A 15517-nucleotide genomic window follows, 5' to 3' on the forward strand; every position below is an offset into this window, starting at 1 on the left:
TCCCCGCGGTGCTAAACAAGAGGCTCAATCTAAGCCAGTAAAGTCGCGCCCTTACGTTTCACCAGACTGCTTAGTCGCTTAGCATTTGCAGTTTGTTGGATTGTCCAGTCTGCTTGGAAGTGAGAAGATCGGCTAGTTTCAGCCATGATAGGAACGTCTGGACCTGCGGAGTAGACTTGGAGCCGAGTCGCATGCCTGTGGCAACCCCTTGTGCCACGCGCAAGTCGGGTCACGCTCCATGATTCAACGCCTGATGTTTCTGAACCGTTCATTGACCTATCTGAGGCATGCGAAGCGAGGAGTTTCACACTAATATTCAATGTCATGATCCTTCCGAGTTGCGAGGTACGATCGCCAGCTACGAGTATGTTGCTGCTTGAATCCTAAAAGGCGGGAAGATCACAAATGGATTTCGCTTGACGACTGGTTGGGCTCGTATACCCAAAGATCACATGACTGATCATCGACCACTGTCTGTCGCTGAATGCTGGGCGTCGGATCAGATGCCGTCCCGTCCCCAATGATCCGCCGGTGCAGGGCGGCAATTGTGCCTAGTTAGCTGACCTGACTGATGCCTATCACATCGATGAGAGTGTCGATGAAATTCAAAGATCTCTGGATGACCTCAGCGCAGACGGTTTTAATCTCATGACAAAATATCACGGACGGTATCTTGGAGACTCTGCCATGGATATTACTTTCGCCAAGAAAAATCGACGATCCAGCAAAATTCTTCACCTACCTAGCACGCCCAGGTGTTGCTAGACAATAAATTTGTTCGCTTCTTCAGTTTCACCTTTGTCGCTGTATCCAGAAGCAATATCCAATTTCGATTCCGAGACCTCAAGGTGCCTGAGCCTTGGCCCCCATCTTACGGTGCTTCACAACTTTTTTCAGAACAATCATCAAAGCTCGACATTTCCTTAAGTGCGAATTCCGTGAAGCACATATTCGAGACTCGATGTCTCTTTGTTTAATATACTTGGGTTTCCGTTTGCCGATCAGATCCATGGCTTGCTTGAATACATCGACGCCAGCACACTGCTCTGTACGAGTGGGTCTCCTCGCCCACCATCATATCGCGTGGACATGCTAGTGCAGTCGATGGACAAGTATCCGATACTCTTCCACAAAGATGGCGAGTGGGCGGCAATCATGCATGGAGGACACTGACCAACTTGTGGAGGCGACGCTGTAACTCGATGCTGACGAACTGGTTCATTACTTGACCGGGATATGATGAAGCTATCGAGTACTTCGATAAAGCGAGCAATAATCATGGGTTTGGTTTCATTAACCTAGTGGGCCTAGGACTGGACAAGTTTCCTGAGCCCACGTCGACTCGATTTGAAATGCCTTTTTCGCCGCATTCGCGATGCGATCCGCAAGCCAAGTGTCTGGAGATTTCTTTACTTGGGGATTACAAATCGACAGCTCCTCGAAGCTCCCGCTGCAGTAAAGGTGCATCGCAATAGTATAACGTCTCTTATGAAATAGATAACGTGCCAACTCTATCCGCCAGCATGGGATTTCCAGTGTTGCCGTCGGTGATTCTTGCTTAATTTGTGTGGCAAGGAGTTGGTTGTAATATTGAAAAGCCTTCTCGACCTTAAATAGCATGTGGTTATTATCTGGCGTCTCCCCCTGGTTGGCTGAAGACTGGCTGGCTGGCCAATCTAGTCGTATTCTGTTCAACTCGAACTCCGAGAGGCCAACAAATCCGCTATCGCTCCCAAACTGGTCGGAGCATACTCTGATCAATCGAATTAAGGTCAATTGTGCCTCTTCGATCTTACCCATACGCGCATAGTTCTGAGCCATAGTAAATTCGTAAAAGCGAGTTTGGTAGCCAGAATGGCCGAAAACTTTGGCTAGACTATCCCTCATACAGCTGAGCAAGACCTCCATGATATAAAAGACATTTCCACAGTCTTCCGATCGCTGCGATAACAAGACTGTGAGAGGATGGCTAGGGCCATGCAGTACCCATGAGATCTCGGCCAAGTGCTCTTTGACCTTTTTGTGTAGACTCTTTGGTGCCTTAGGCATGTTGAGACCCAAAGCAGCTTCTAAAATGCACAGGAAAAGTCCAGGATGCGAGTTGATAAAGTATCGCGGGATTGTATCCAAGATCTCGTTCAGTGAGCTGAAGGCCAATCTCGTTTTTCCAACTTCGAGAAGGTCTGACACAAGAAGAAAAGCGTCTCTCAGCACCTCGGCTCGTCTGTCGTGGTCAAAGATGTATGGGAACTCCTGCAATTGGGGCTTCCATAGAGCACAGAAGCTGGCCTCTGTCCAAACAAGTGCTTGTCGGAGGATACTGTCGATTCGACGTGTTTCATCGGGTGCATCTATCTTGTGTGGGAGGCCATTTGCCCCTAATCGCCATTGGAATTGATACTTCCTCATATTTAGTTGGTTGTTACTATCTTCTGCTCGCCTCACACGCTTGTTTTTGATGCTGATTTCTTGGTTCTTGTCAATTTGGCTGGCTATGTGAATATCGGTTGCACCAAGTTTCTCTTTTAGAGTACTTGACTTTTCAATTGAGGTAGAAACTGGGCAATACCAACCCACCAAGCTTCGTGCGTAGACTGCCTGGGACTGCGCTGATTTGGTTCGGGTTCTCTGCTTCTGCTTTTTCTGCCAACGTGTTGCATGGCTTATCGCAATTCCGTGCGAGGTATGTCCCTGGCTGTGTTGGAGAAAAAGCAAATTTTGATCCTTGCAAAGCCATATAGAATCCGCGTCCATTGGTTTCTGTTTTTGGCAGTACTATTTATATAAATTTCAAAAAGAATGCGGGCCATATGATAGATCCCCTTGGTAAGATGAAATCTGCACCGGTGCGTGGGCAATTGTCCTTACCTATCTCAACTCAGAGGCCTGCAAAACAGTTTTCATCTCACTTAGTCAGGCTCAGCACCGATGAGGGTGAAATTGCTAGCGTGGGGAGGACAGCCCGGAGCACTGGTAGACTATGAATGATTTCTGCGAAGCTACCTGAGAAGTTTTGGAATGTGCATGCTGAACACATCCTGATAATTTAGCCAATTATCAGTACTTTAAGTACTTCCCATTTGAGTCAGATACCGCTAGTTGTAATCACTCCAATAATGTGACCATCGTGATGAGTTCTGATGTAGTCGTCCTTTCTGTTGTTAACGATGCAACTTATTGAAGAAATCTGGCGTTCAAGCCTTCGCCAAGTTTTCCAGCACAAACTAATTCGCCATCAGATGAAACAGTGCAGCAATACCCACAATTGGTTGGCCAATTCGTTGAACGAGGCTGACTCATCAACGGTACGGCAGTATCTGCAAGGCAAACTTTGTCAGCAATTGAGGTATTGGCGGACAGTCTGCGGAGGTTAAAGCCAATGCAGAATCCTGGGCTAGAATCTAAGGCGTAAGTAGTACACCTCACGTTTCCTTTTGTCGAATTCCACCAAGAAGACAACTTTCTTCAACTGTCTGCAATATAATGTGGTCGAAGAGTTACCTGTGCAGTATAAATGCGGGACATCCTATCTAAGTGAAGGAAGAACTGATTTGCAGATGAAGTCCCTTGCCGTCATATGAGAGACGAATAGGGAGACATGGCCGTGATAATCTCCACTAAGTAACTACTTTCCTACCGGGATTGTTGTACCTCTGTGATGCTTATACCATGGAACTACTCCTGCAGACGATCTATAGAAGGGTCCTTGTGGTTGCATAGCCGTTGGTTCTAAAGTCATCTTACACCGGAAATAACACTCCAAATCTCAAAGTATATCTATCAGATCTTCTGTCCGTGTGGCTCAGTCGTTCTCCCAATGATAATCCGGCAAAGGGTATTCACTTGTCTTGCCACCAGATGAGCCGAAGAAGCGCTGAACATACTCTAGAAGCTTTGACCAAGCCAATAGGGCGAATAAATTGTTCCGTAACCAAAGAGCCAAAGCGGTTTGCGGTGCTAGTATGCTGGGGACGAATGGTGGCACTTTCGACATTTCGTTAATGATTGGTCTCATAGTGTTCTCGTAACTAGCAAGGCCGGCTTTGACATCTCCCTTGTGCCTGCAGATCTCGCCCGCCAATATATATGCACCAGTTAGGGCAAGCGTTGTGCCAGTTCCTGTAAAGCCTGGTGCATAGCCAGCATCTCCTACCAGTGCGAATCGTCCATTGAAAAGGCTGGGCACTTTAACCTGAACAACTTCACTAGCGTAAAGATCGTCAGTCTTCAGTAATTCGTCGAGGACCTCCTTAGTCTTCCAACCATGATTATAGAAGCGGCTGACGAGGTACTGTTTGAGCGAATCATCGCCTTGTGCGATTGCCTCACGAAGTGCAGCTGTGGCATTATGCGCACTCTGGGGATGTAGCATCGTCATGTTAACTATGTTGCCACCGGAAGAGTTATATTCGACAGACATGAAACGGCCTGGGATCGAACTAAAGCCATGGCCCAGTCTGCTCCCATGAATGAGATCCTGCTTGGTCGAGAAGTATGCTGACCAGCAGTTGGTAGGAAATATGTGGTCGCGAACCCCACAGTGAAATCCGATGGCTCTGGTTCGGGACGTTGCGCCGTCGCAAGCTACTACAAGGTCATATTCGGCAGGCTGCAAACCATTCAGAAACGTGACTTTCACTGCTCGAATGCCGTCCTCCTGCTGAATTGAGGCTACTTGCTCTTCGAAGTGATATCTGATATTCTCATTGTTTTTTGTGAAATCGTAGAGAATTGCTGCCAATCGTCCTCGAAAGATCTCATACTCGGATAGCAGTGACTGTTGGTCAGGGCTTCCGCTAGTTTTAATCGTACCATAGGGCTTCCCATTCTCGCGAACAAGGCAAAGGCCGTCTAAGTCAAAGGTATTTGCTCGAACAGCGGCCTCCATACCAGGAATTTTTCTCATCACAGTAACGCCTGAGGTACGAATATCAACATTCTGGCCATTTATGCGCAGATGAGGGAAGCGTTCGATAATTGTGACTGTTGCTCCAGCCTTAGCGAAAAAGTATGCTGCCGTGGGCCCGGCTATGGATGCGCCCACGATGAGGATTTTAAGCTTCGACATTCGTGTAGCCGAAGAAGTTTTCCTGTGAAGTGTAACTGGAAGCTTGCAATGCTGTGTGCAAGGGTTGCTAATTTTTTTCAGCGTTTATCTTCATTTCGATTTGGCCCGAGGGTTATACAAGAGTAGGTTAATCGATGGCTATTGGTTCTTTACTGCCTTGTTGCTGTATCGTGTTACTAGGCAGGTATAGCTGGTAAGTATCTGATAAAACATTAAATTCCTATTACAGTAAGAAATAGCCACTTTCCGAAGCTTGAGACTCCAGATGATATCATCCACTATTCAAAGGAAAAGAATGATGACGACAGTGAGTGGCGTAGGGACTAAGGCCTATTGAGCAATGTCACTACGTAGGTAATTGATTGGCCGGTTACAGGATATCGGGATACGGAGCGGAACGAAGAATATCAAACATAATTTGTAGCAGACACGGAACATGTCCGTGGGTACTTGTTCTCCCTGACTTTGGGGCAGACAAGGGATGATATATTTATGACCCGGTCGGACTTGGCTCCGATTGGCTTATCTGGTGGAGGGCCTCTGGCTAGTGGTGATCCGAGTTGTAGAATATTTAGCACCACAGCTTCCCTGTCATTCAAATTGAAAGAATCTCCTGGACTTTGCAACAAAAATGAGGCCAAGCACAGTCTGGATCAGCTTTCTAACTAGTATTGTAACTGTGGCTTCGTTCTACACTTCGCCTGCGCCCTCGCCATCGACAATGGTTTCGACAGATATTCTACGCTTCGGGCATAACCTACCAGTCCAAGTGGATAACAATGTTTGGCAGAAGGCTGCTGACATTGTAAATGGCGTCATACCACTCCAGCACTACGTTCTTGGGACAGAAGTGCAAGACAACAGTACCATCCAAGTCACGATTGAAGGGGATGATATCGGCTGCGCAAATATTGGGCTGGAATCGGACACTACTTCTCTCGTGGAGAGTCTCTCAGGCTTCCTTGGGACGCTGGGTGACAGGTTTCATGTCCAGTTCAGTCACCCTACCCTTGGGGTGAAGGGTCCTGCAACGGCGGAGGTAGTCGAATACGTGAGAAATATCTTTGCCGTATCTCGCCTAACCCCACAATTCAAGCAAAAGATCGAACAGGATTTTATCAGGTTTGACGGAATCTATCAAAAGGGTAACCCACAGGGCCAGCAAGGCTGGGCCATGGGCTGGACTTCAGAAGAAGTTGAGTATCCAGAAGTTGAGGGTGAGAAGACCAGATCTTTAATTGTCGTTAGAGGTTGGGATAGTTTCGAGGACTTTGAGCAATCCCTCAGGAATGACTATTACACTGAGGCCGTTAGTATACTATATGCGTGGAATGCACCGTTTCAAATGGTAAGTTCTACTTTCTCTACCTATGATGATACATGAGGACTAATGCCCGTTAGTGGCATGTTGAACGCAAAGTTGAGGATGGCATAGTTGGTCAGTAAACTGTATCTGAGGAAACGAGATTGGTAGGACTGGAAATAGTTGAAACTATCATATACTCATTTTTAATGGTAGACTCTCAGATATGCTCTCAGGTAAGCGCGACCTGGCCGCAGCATTGATCTTCCACAGGTCAGTTAAAGGGGTTACTATCTCGTAATCTGACCGAACTATTTACAGTCCGTTTCGTCGACATGTTAAGTTAAGTGTGGGCACTGGGTATACTAAATAGTTTCTGGTGAAAGAAAATTCTTCCTCCTCGACATGGAAAGACATCGGCCCATAGAAGTAGTCCGGATCGTAGCTTAATGAATGCTTCTGCAACATCATTGACTCTCTATCTGAGGATACTTAGACAGAAAGACTGCCGGGGTGAATCTCTATGGCCTTAATTAAAGGCAACTTGTTGTTCTCTACAACTCTCTTCGCAGGTCTAGGACAAGAATTTCCTACTAGATGTGTGTGAGTCAGAAGTTTCAAGATAGGCGCTCCTATCAGAATTCCCAGTAATAAGCCCACTTACTCGACGGATATATGTCAAACTGTAGCCACTGCCCATTTCTTAAAAGCTATTATCATTATATCGCACATCGAAGTCATCAGGTCAAGGCTATTCCATCATTTCCTTGAAATGCAACGAATTCCCAGGCCACGGTGCCCTGACTTGGCGGTCTTTCGTACCATTCCCGTACTATGACCTGCAGTCTTCTGTCCATACAGTACACTGCATGTACTTGTCAAATGCTCGACAAACCCCTAATAGCGTCCTGCTTGGGTGACAACCTGCGGATGTTTTCTGTTTACTATCGATCAACCTAGTGGAGCATGTATATGCTCGTACCTTAAACTACTATATAAATATTGAAATTTGGATTAATGACAGAAGGTGAGCTAGAATTCAGGACATACCGATAACTTGCAGTACTGGACCAATACCAATAGGATAATTCCGCCCCAGGAGGAGCCTATAGTTTCGTATATATTCACCGCACCGATAAATAGGTAGCTTCTAGAAATTTCGGTCCATTCATCCTAAAAATTTATGCTTGGGCTCCGAATGGGAAAATGAGGGTTAAATGAGACATCAAAACCAGTCGCACAAATTAGAACGTCCAAGTTGTGTTCGATCCCATCATTGTCCACGCAAAGCCTCCTGGTGAACCATTCAGTCTCACCAATGACAACTTCCACATTCTCCTGGCTCAAACTTCTGAGATAGTTGATGCGCAGAGTCAAATGGTGGCAACCCTGGGCTCCATATAGGGATGAAATTCGACACCAGGTCCGGGCTGTGAAGTTTCTCCGGTATCTGAGATGTCAGATCGCCATTAACTTTGATTCGGGTATCCGGACCCTTGATAAAAGTCCCAAAAGGCAATTCATTCGTCTCGTTATCTTGCAGAAATCCAGAAGTTTATCCGGATTCTTCTTGAAGTGTTGCTTTTAAATCACCGTATTTATATTGATCTAGACCTTGAGCAGCTAGAATCCAACTTGTTCCTGCGGTGAAAACCACTAGGTTCTTCATCTTGGGCTGGATAGTGGGTAATATCTGGATACCCAAGGATCTGAAGAGGAGTAGTCAACATGATGATCCCAGGCACCTTTCAGAGGCAGTGGTTACCAAGTTATCTCCAATTAAACTAAATTCTTGCCGTCAGGTCGATATCAGGATTCCAGCTTGCGCGGTGTTGTGGTAGGCCTTTGAAATCGGTTAAGGAACCGTTACCTGGCCATCTCCAATTGTCCAAAATACCATTAGCACTGTTAAGGATGTCGCATTAATCGTGGTACTAGATCCATCCTAGCCGCTTGACTACTTGATAGAATTCGGAGGCATTGAGATGTTGAAACTCCAGAAGGTGAACAATCAGATCCTGAGGTATTATTTGCAGATAAGACCAATCAAAGTACGAAAGCTAAGTCACCGAAGGCGGATTTTGCTCCTGAATAGACTCGAACGAGAGTTCTCAGGTTACCAGAACGGATTGTAAACCATTTCTCGGATCTATGCTTTGAAAGGCTCGAATAGACAACCGCATCACTGATAGACGCTCCGTGTTTCCTTCTAAAAAAGTTGAATACCTTGCTGGTGTCAGCTCTTGGTCAATAATATTAGCTGCAACATGCGTAATAGCATGAAGGAGGTGGTTGAGTTTATTCGGCAATTTGTTTGTGGCGAATACCGTTTGGTTCAAGTACTACTTGAACGACTTTGTTCCATGTGCTGGAAACGAGCACATACGCAGGGCCGTCGCTTCATTGTTATCCATAACGTTTTCTCCTCCTCGTGTGGTAGTGACGTCCCTCTTGACAGCGATTGTCTTACAATGTACGAAGCGTACTACCATTATTGAAAATGCAGAGATGAATCGGAAGAAAAACTGTTCTATAGTCTCTTGGTAGATGAAAGTGCTTCTCCAAGTTTTGCAAGGAGCTTTCAAGGTTGGGGAATCTGCGGTGTACTATTATTGCATCAAGAGTCATCGGTGCAGCTATCAACAATAGATGAGCCGAAGGTTCAACCCTAGACTTTCCGACCACTTAACATGCTGGGCCAATTGTAACTATTATCCTTGGGTAGCATAGCGCCCGCACTCAATTGCGAGGAATAAGAGTAGACCTGCGAGGTATGACGAAGTAAATTCCCGTCGGCTCGCGGTGATTAAGCACAAAATACCTATTGCTAAGTAGATTAAGCTACCGAGGTGGTCAGTTGGCGGCGTCAGGACTAATCGTGCACGCCCTTGTAGGTTGAGATGTCTGGAGAAGGTTTCAGGAACTATCCCGGTGGTCACAATAATCCCTGAGAGGTATTGATGTAAGATGAATTTAGCCACTTCAATGTTACCCCTCCCAATTAGAGGGTACTACTCAGGTTGGCAGGCCCCATTTACCCGACGCGAACCCTTTTTGATTTAGGTAATATTTAGGCTAAAAAGGACTACATCAGTACCGGGCTTCTCAAGGCAACTCCATGAGGAGATCAGCTAGAATGATTCTAGTGCGGCTTGAATCAGATCATCGAAGCTTAGGGAACCAAGCATCTCTGTGCCATTCTGAATACGGATAAGAGACAAGCGGGGTAACTAACTTGACCGTGCGCACCTCGATTCATCGAGTTCCCATTAACTTATGTTCTTCTCTACTGTATTGCTGTAAGTGGATGTATGTTATGGTCCAAAGCCTCAGGAGAAGGTCGGTGGTCCAGGTTAATCTACCTAGATCTTAAGGTTCTGAGATACTAGCTGACTGCTTGCCATCAGTACGGAGTAAGCCTCCACCAAGCTTAAAGCTGCGGAGACTTAATTCTGCCCCGTGTTTGAAGTGGTCATTACCACCAGACCCCGGCATATGTCCAGTTTGGCTGATAACTAAACCATGTTCCTTCGCTTGTTTCCTGCCCCATATTGTCCTTTTAGCCTCAGCCTGAATGTCTTGGAACGAATGTTCCGCCTTCCCTTCCAGCATTAAGCCAATGAACAAGCAAGAGCTGCATCCTGGATAAATGCCCAAAATCTAGTCTAGAAGGATGGAAACACGCACGCCCACGTTGGACCCCTACTGGGATTTTATATCATCCTTGGATCTGCCTACATTCTACATAACTTCCTCAATCTCAGGTTTGCAAAACCGTACTATACGTAACAGATATTCTATTCTTACTGAGTGTCAATCCGCCAATATGGTTGCTGCTGGCGATGGGTCTAGCCCAGCAGCTCTCTCACAAAAGCGTGCCCAATTTGCAGGTCCAGGTGGAGTGAAAGGACTTCTCGCCAGCTCCTATGTTTTCCTGATTGCCGTGTTTGCCTCTCTTGGAGGATTCGTATATGGCTGTGAGTCTTTCTTTTGAATATTGGCATTAGAAATCTGTTGACCGCGTGCCTAGACAATCAAGGAATGTTCGGACAGATTCTTGCAATGCCCTCGTTTGCAAATACTGTACATCCTGATTCGATCAAAAACCCAACAATCAGAGGCTTTTTAACTGCGTACGTCCCTGCACCCTCGCCCTTCGACAATCATCAAGCATGCTTGCTCATCAGTAGAAATTTAGGATCCTCGAACTAGGAGCCTGGCTTGGTGTCCTCATCAATGGTATCACAGCAGATGTTTTCGGACGGAAATGGGCAACAGTTGGTGGTGTTTTTGTGTTTCTTGTTGGTGTTGTCGTCCAAGCCTGCGCCAAAAATGCGGATTATATCTTCGGTGGAAGATTTGTGACCGGTCTGGGAGTTGGAACCCTATCCATGATTGTCCCTCTGTTTGTGCTACAACCTTATTATCATGGCCCCGTTTTAATCAGGAGATAGGTACAACGCTGAACTTTCACCTCCCGAGCTACGTGGAGCCCTCGTGTCACTCCAACAGCTTGCTATCTGTTTTGGAATCATGGTCTCGTACTGGATCGGTACGTCTACTCTCCTAGTCTCCGAGACTTCACTAATAATTCTCCAGGCTATGGTACGAATTATATTGGTGGCACTGGAGAAAGTCAATCGGATGCAGCATGGCTCATTCCAGTGTGCATCCAAATTCTCCCAGCCCTTATACTTGGTGTCGGTATTCTTTACATGCCAGAAAGGTGGGTAGTATAGCCTGACTATTCGCTTTTGGCTGATCTAACTCGTATAGCCCACGCTGGCTCATGACCAAGGGCCGTGACGACGAATGTTTATCCGTACTAGCTAACCTACGTCGGAAGCCTGACTCGGATCCTGGAGTACGACTCGAGTACCTTGAAGTTAAGGCCCAACACCAGTTCGAGAGGGAAACTTCGATCGCCAAGTTTCCTCAACACCAAGACGGAACTGTGATGAGCAACATCAAGCTAGGCTATCACGAATATCTCAGCTTGCTAACCAACAAATCACTCTTCAAACGTGTGTGTGTTGCTGTTTTCATTATGGTGTTCCAACAATGTAAGTGAAGACCATTCCCCGTCAAGATCGTCTAATGTCTTTTTGCGCAGGGTCCGGAATCAATGCTATCCTATACTACGCCTCGTTCATATTCAAGGACCTCGGTCTTACAGGAAACACTACATCTCTACTTGCAGGTGGCGTAGGGGGTATTCTACTCTTCCTCGCGACGATTCCTGCCGTACTCTACATTGATCGATTTGGACGGAAGCCAGTTCTTATTACCGGAGCTCTCGGGATGGGAATCTCACATTTCATCGTCGCTGGCCTTATGGGATCTTATAGTAAGGACTGGCCATCTCATCGAGCCGCTGGTTGGGTTGCTGTTGTGTTTGTGTGGATATATGAGATCAATTTCGGATACTCATGGGGTGTAAGTGCTATTTCTATTTCTTGGATGAAGACAAAGCTGAGACTCTTTCTGAACAGCCGGGTGCTTGGGTTCTTGTCTCGGAAGTATTCCCCTTGGGGTCACGAGCTAAGGGAATCTCCATTGGAGGTTCTTCCAATTGGCTGAACAACTTTGCGGTAAGGCTTTGATTTGACACGGATCAACAGTCACTAATTATATCTAGATCGGACAAGCCACCCCTGATATGGTTGCAGCCATGGGCTATGGAACTTTCGTCTTCTTTGGTCTCATGTGTGTGATTGGTGCCGCCTTTGTCTACTTTCTTGTCCCCGAGACTAAAAACCTCACTCTGGAAGAAATGGACGAGGTCTTTGGTGACGAGGCTGGGAATGCTATTGAAGACCGAAACAGACTCATGAAGATCTACACCGAGCTGGGGTTGATCACGTCAGAGGAGAGCAGCATTGCTGATGAAGGGGAAAAGGCTTCAGGCTCTCATGAACACTCAGTGGTTTATGAGACTGGGAAAGCTGCAGTCTAACTGGGTCTTTGCTACGAAAGACAGATGCGCTAGGTAAGGCTGTAAGCACTGTGATTCCAAGCCCTGCAGGATCAGCAAGCCGGCTTCTACTGCCTGAAAGATGGTTAATTCTGTTCAAGGACGAGTTTGCGGGTCAGACACGAAGTACTGGGGTGGCAGTCATTAGTCGCAAAGTTGTACGGCCTATAGAGCTTGGACGGTACTGCCCTGTGTAAAGCCTGAGACCAGAAAGTATAGGACTATCTTCTCAATGATATCATTGCACCTGCTCAAACTCCTAATTTCTTACGAGGTTATGATCTTGCGTCTCTCCGAAATGTGTTGCATAGCTGCAAAACAGTAATTGCTCAACCTCTCGCAGAGCCTGATAATCAGAATGGTTATAGACAATGCTTCGACATCCACGTTTGGACGATGAAGAAGCTCGAGACATTTGTTATAATGCGAAGGGACGTATATGTCTTGTTCCGGCTCTAGGCCAACCATTCACCGAGACTATTGCAAGGCAACGATGGCAACAACGAGCCGGTGGGCGTTTTCTTCCACATGATTGGCCTTTTTCACAAGGAGATTCCAGAAGTATCAACTGCTGCAGTTCACAAGAGCAGGGCATGAGACCTGATGAATGCAGTTGCAGACCCGTACCAATATCTCGACCAGGTATGTAATTAGTGGATAGCTTCGGCGAGATACATAGCCAGGGGAAGCGCGAGTAATGTCGCACTTGCGACTAAAAGGTCGAGATTCACCACACTTGATCTTCCGGCGTCTTGATTTAAGTCATAGACCTGATTGGGCAGCGCGAAAATTGGAAGGCTTGAACGAAATGATAAATTGGCCTTATCTGCAGGTTACACAATCAATCAGGCTCCGTTTCTTCACTGATTCCTGTTATTGTTTGAGAGATATGTAGGAGAGCCAGTGGCTACAAGTAGGGGCGCGCTGAGACATACCGGTGGGATTGATACGTGATGAAAACAGGTAGATTCTAATTGGGGAAAATCTTGTGTTATATGCCAGCCCCCCTCGTCGAAGTTTTGTTTCATGACGGCATTCGGAAGCTCAAAAGCCGACTGCGAGTCAAGACGAAGATGTCCCGACCTTGGCTAGCCTCTAGTGAGTAACCGTTGGCGCCAAGTCCCGTTCAGTATACCATCATGCCATGCAGTATTGTCTTACAAAAGGTACAGATATACACTGGTGGACGTTAGGATGTACATGTAAGCCATTGGACTTGCCTTGTAGGCAAATTAAAGGTCGAAGAAAAACAGCCGTGCTCTCTCGAGACTTCTTTGGGGCGGTGGAGAATTGAAGCACCATAGTTCTAGGCGAATAATTGCCATGGTGGCTAGCATGTTAACCCACTCTTTCCTATTATACAAAATATATTTGGGAAAATGAGTAATATTGGTGCACAGGCAGCGGTAATATCGCCAATCTACGAGTCTACAAACCCTTCATCGGGAGAATCGCAGGGGATCTTCATGGGTTGGCTAGATACACCGGCATCTCAGCGTTCTAGCCCAAGCTTGCATTACATAAAAGTCACCATCAGATCCTAGAGATAAATCAGACGCTTCGCACGGAAGCGATTCATCGGATCATTCAGCAACATAATCTCGAACACGTTGTAGGTTAGGGAATCTTTACCGCGGTCGAGAAGCAATTTGGTCAAGGCTGTATTATCACTGTATGGGGATAGGTTGGTCTCATGACGTTTTGAGTACCTAAGGCCGTGTACTCCGCCAGTGGGCATATGGTTACAGGCTCCTCAAAAATTTGGCTCGCAAGTAGCCAATAACTAGAGTCAATTCCTTCTCCCGCGGTTAGTAGCAAGCCGAAGCAGGAAACACCCCGAGGGCAACGCTGAGCTCACTGATATAATAAAGAATTATGGATCCTACTCTACTGAACAATTTTGCTCAAGGGAATGAGGCTTGGACAAGGTTCGTCAAGTGTGAAGAAAGTTGTTTCCCCATGGGAAGATTCGCAGAGGTTACTGATGTCCCTCTCATTGGACGTATCGAGCTTGCTGGCCAGCGAAGTAGCGTCGGTGAATAGTGATTTAGAAGGTAGATAACACACATCTTGGTTGGAACGTCACTCGGAGGACACTTAGGGCACGAGATATTTGACAAAGACTCTGAGGGCTTCTGCCTAGCTGCGTCGTCTGTGGAACCTTTTTGCCCTGGGACACTTGAAAGGCTAGTGCCTCGATCTAGGGCAATACGACCCAGGAATTGATTGCTCATAGAAGTGGGATTTATCGGCCTAGGTACGAAACTCACCAGCCTCTTCAGCATCACTAAGTAAAGCTTGGTTGCCTATACCAACTTCTCCCAGGTATTTCAAGCTCTCGTGTATTGGAGCGTTTTTATCGGTCGGGCAAGCCTTGTTACTACTATCTAAGACTTCAAGACATATCAGAAAGGCAGGTGAGTCATTTTGTTCCTAGTGCGAAATATTCTTATCGTTTTGATCGTTTCAATCATGTTGATCATTTTGATCCATAACTCAATAGCTGCAGTGTAGGCGAAGATCGATTAACCTAGCTAGAGGCCCGGTACAAGGGGTTACATAATGCTAGTACCCTGTCTACTAACTCCCTTACCCCACTCCAGCGCCTTCTTGACGTTGACTCTTAAGCACTAGCGGAGAGGCCCCGCGGTAAGTTCGGGGACAAGAAGCCGAAGTTTAGGATTAGGTACTTCCCCTACTGGAACGTTCAACGGCCTACTACCCGCTCGAATAGGGTATGGATAATCTCGCTTACTAGATAAGCTAGAGTCTGAGCCCTTGCACTCGTCTATCAGTTATCAACTGCGAGGACGAGGCTAGATCTTTCGTTGATACGCGCCAAGTAGGCCGTGGCGTTTTATCCCTACGAGTACTACGGCCAAATTTTACCCCATTTGACAATAGGCGAGCTGTAAGAGATTGTAAAGCTTTACGAGTAACTTAGTGACGAAGCCTCCCCAGTGGAGCACAGTATCCGAGTGAAATAGCTGAAAAACAGCTCAGTTCTTTTTAAGAACCAGGTAAAGGGTGAGGCCTACTTCGTACTCGTAGTCCAGAGATAGGAAAGCTAAACGAGAATACTTAGCGCGAACTAACGAAAATTATGGCCCGCACCTTCGTAATATCCTCCCGTCGAAGCGTACGAAAGGTTATCTACACCAGCTGCACTAGT

General features: G+C 46.5%; 3 protein-coding genes across 3 annotated transcripts; 1 reads left to right on the forward strand and 2 right to left on the reverse strand.

The window, feature by feature from the left end:
- Positions 1 to 1293: 1293 nt before the first annotated feature.
- Positions 1294 to 2409, reverse strand: LTR84_003927 (uncharacterized protein; the record flags this gene model as incomplete). The annotated part of the gene is made up of 1 exon (XM_064847510.1): positions 1294 to 2409. One exon carries the CDS (start codon positions 2407 to 2409, stop codon positions 1294 to 1296), a length of 1116 nt encoding a protein of 371 aa, XP_064705231.1.
- Positions 2410 to 3802: 1393 nt separating this feature from the next.
- LTR84_003928 (uncharacterized protein) lies at positions 3803 to 5068 on the reverse strand (the record flags this gene model as incomplete). The annotated part of the gene is made up of 1 exon (XM_064847511.1): positions 3803 to 5068. One exon carries the CDS (start codon positions 5066 to 5068, stop codon positions 3803 to 3805), a length of 1266 nt encoding a protein of 421 aa, XP_064705232.1.
- A 5129-nt stretch (positions 5069 to 10197) lies between these two features.
- On the forward strand, positions 10198 to 12327 carry LTR84_003929 (uncharacterized protein; the record flags this gene model as incomplete). The annotated part of the gene is made up of 9 exons (XM_064847512.1): positions 10198 to 10348; positions 10402 to 10504; positions 10570 to 10776; positions 10826 to 10923; positions 10971 to 11097; positions 11148 to 11434; positions 11485 to 11807; positions 11864 to 11962; positions 12010 to 12327. 9 exons carry the CDS (start codon positions 10198 to 10200, stop codon positions 12325 to 12327), a joined length of 1713 nt encoding a protein of 570 aa, XP_064705233.1.
- Between the last annotated feature and the right edge of the window lie 3190 nt (positions 12328 to 15517).

Source organism: Exophiala bonariae (genome assembly GCF_035927105.1).
Source record: "Exophiala bonariae strain CCFEE 5792 chromosome Unknown scaffold_17, whole genome shotgun sequence".
Lineage (NCBI taxonomy): Eukaryota > Fungi > Ascomycota > Eurotiomycetes > Chaetothyriales > Herpotrichiellaceae > Exophiala > Exophiala bonariae.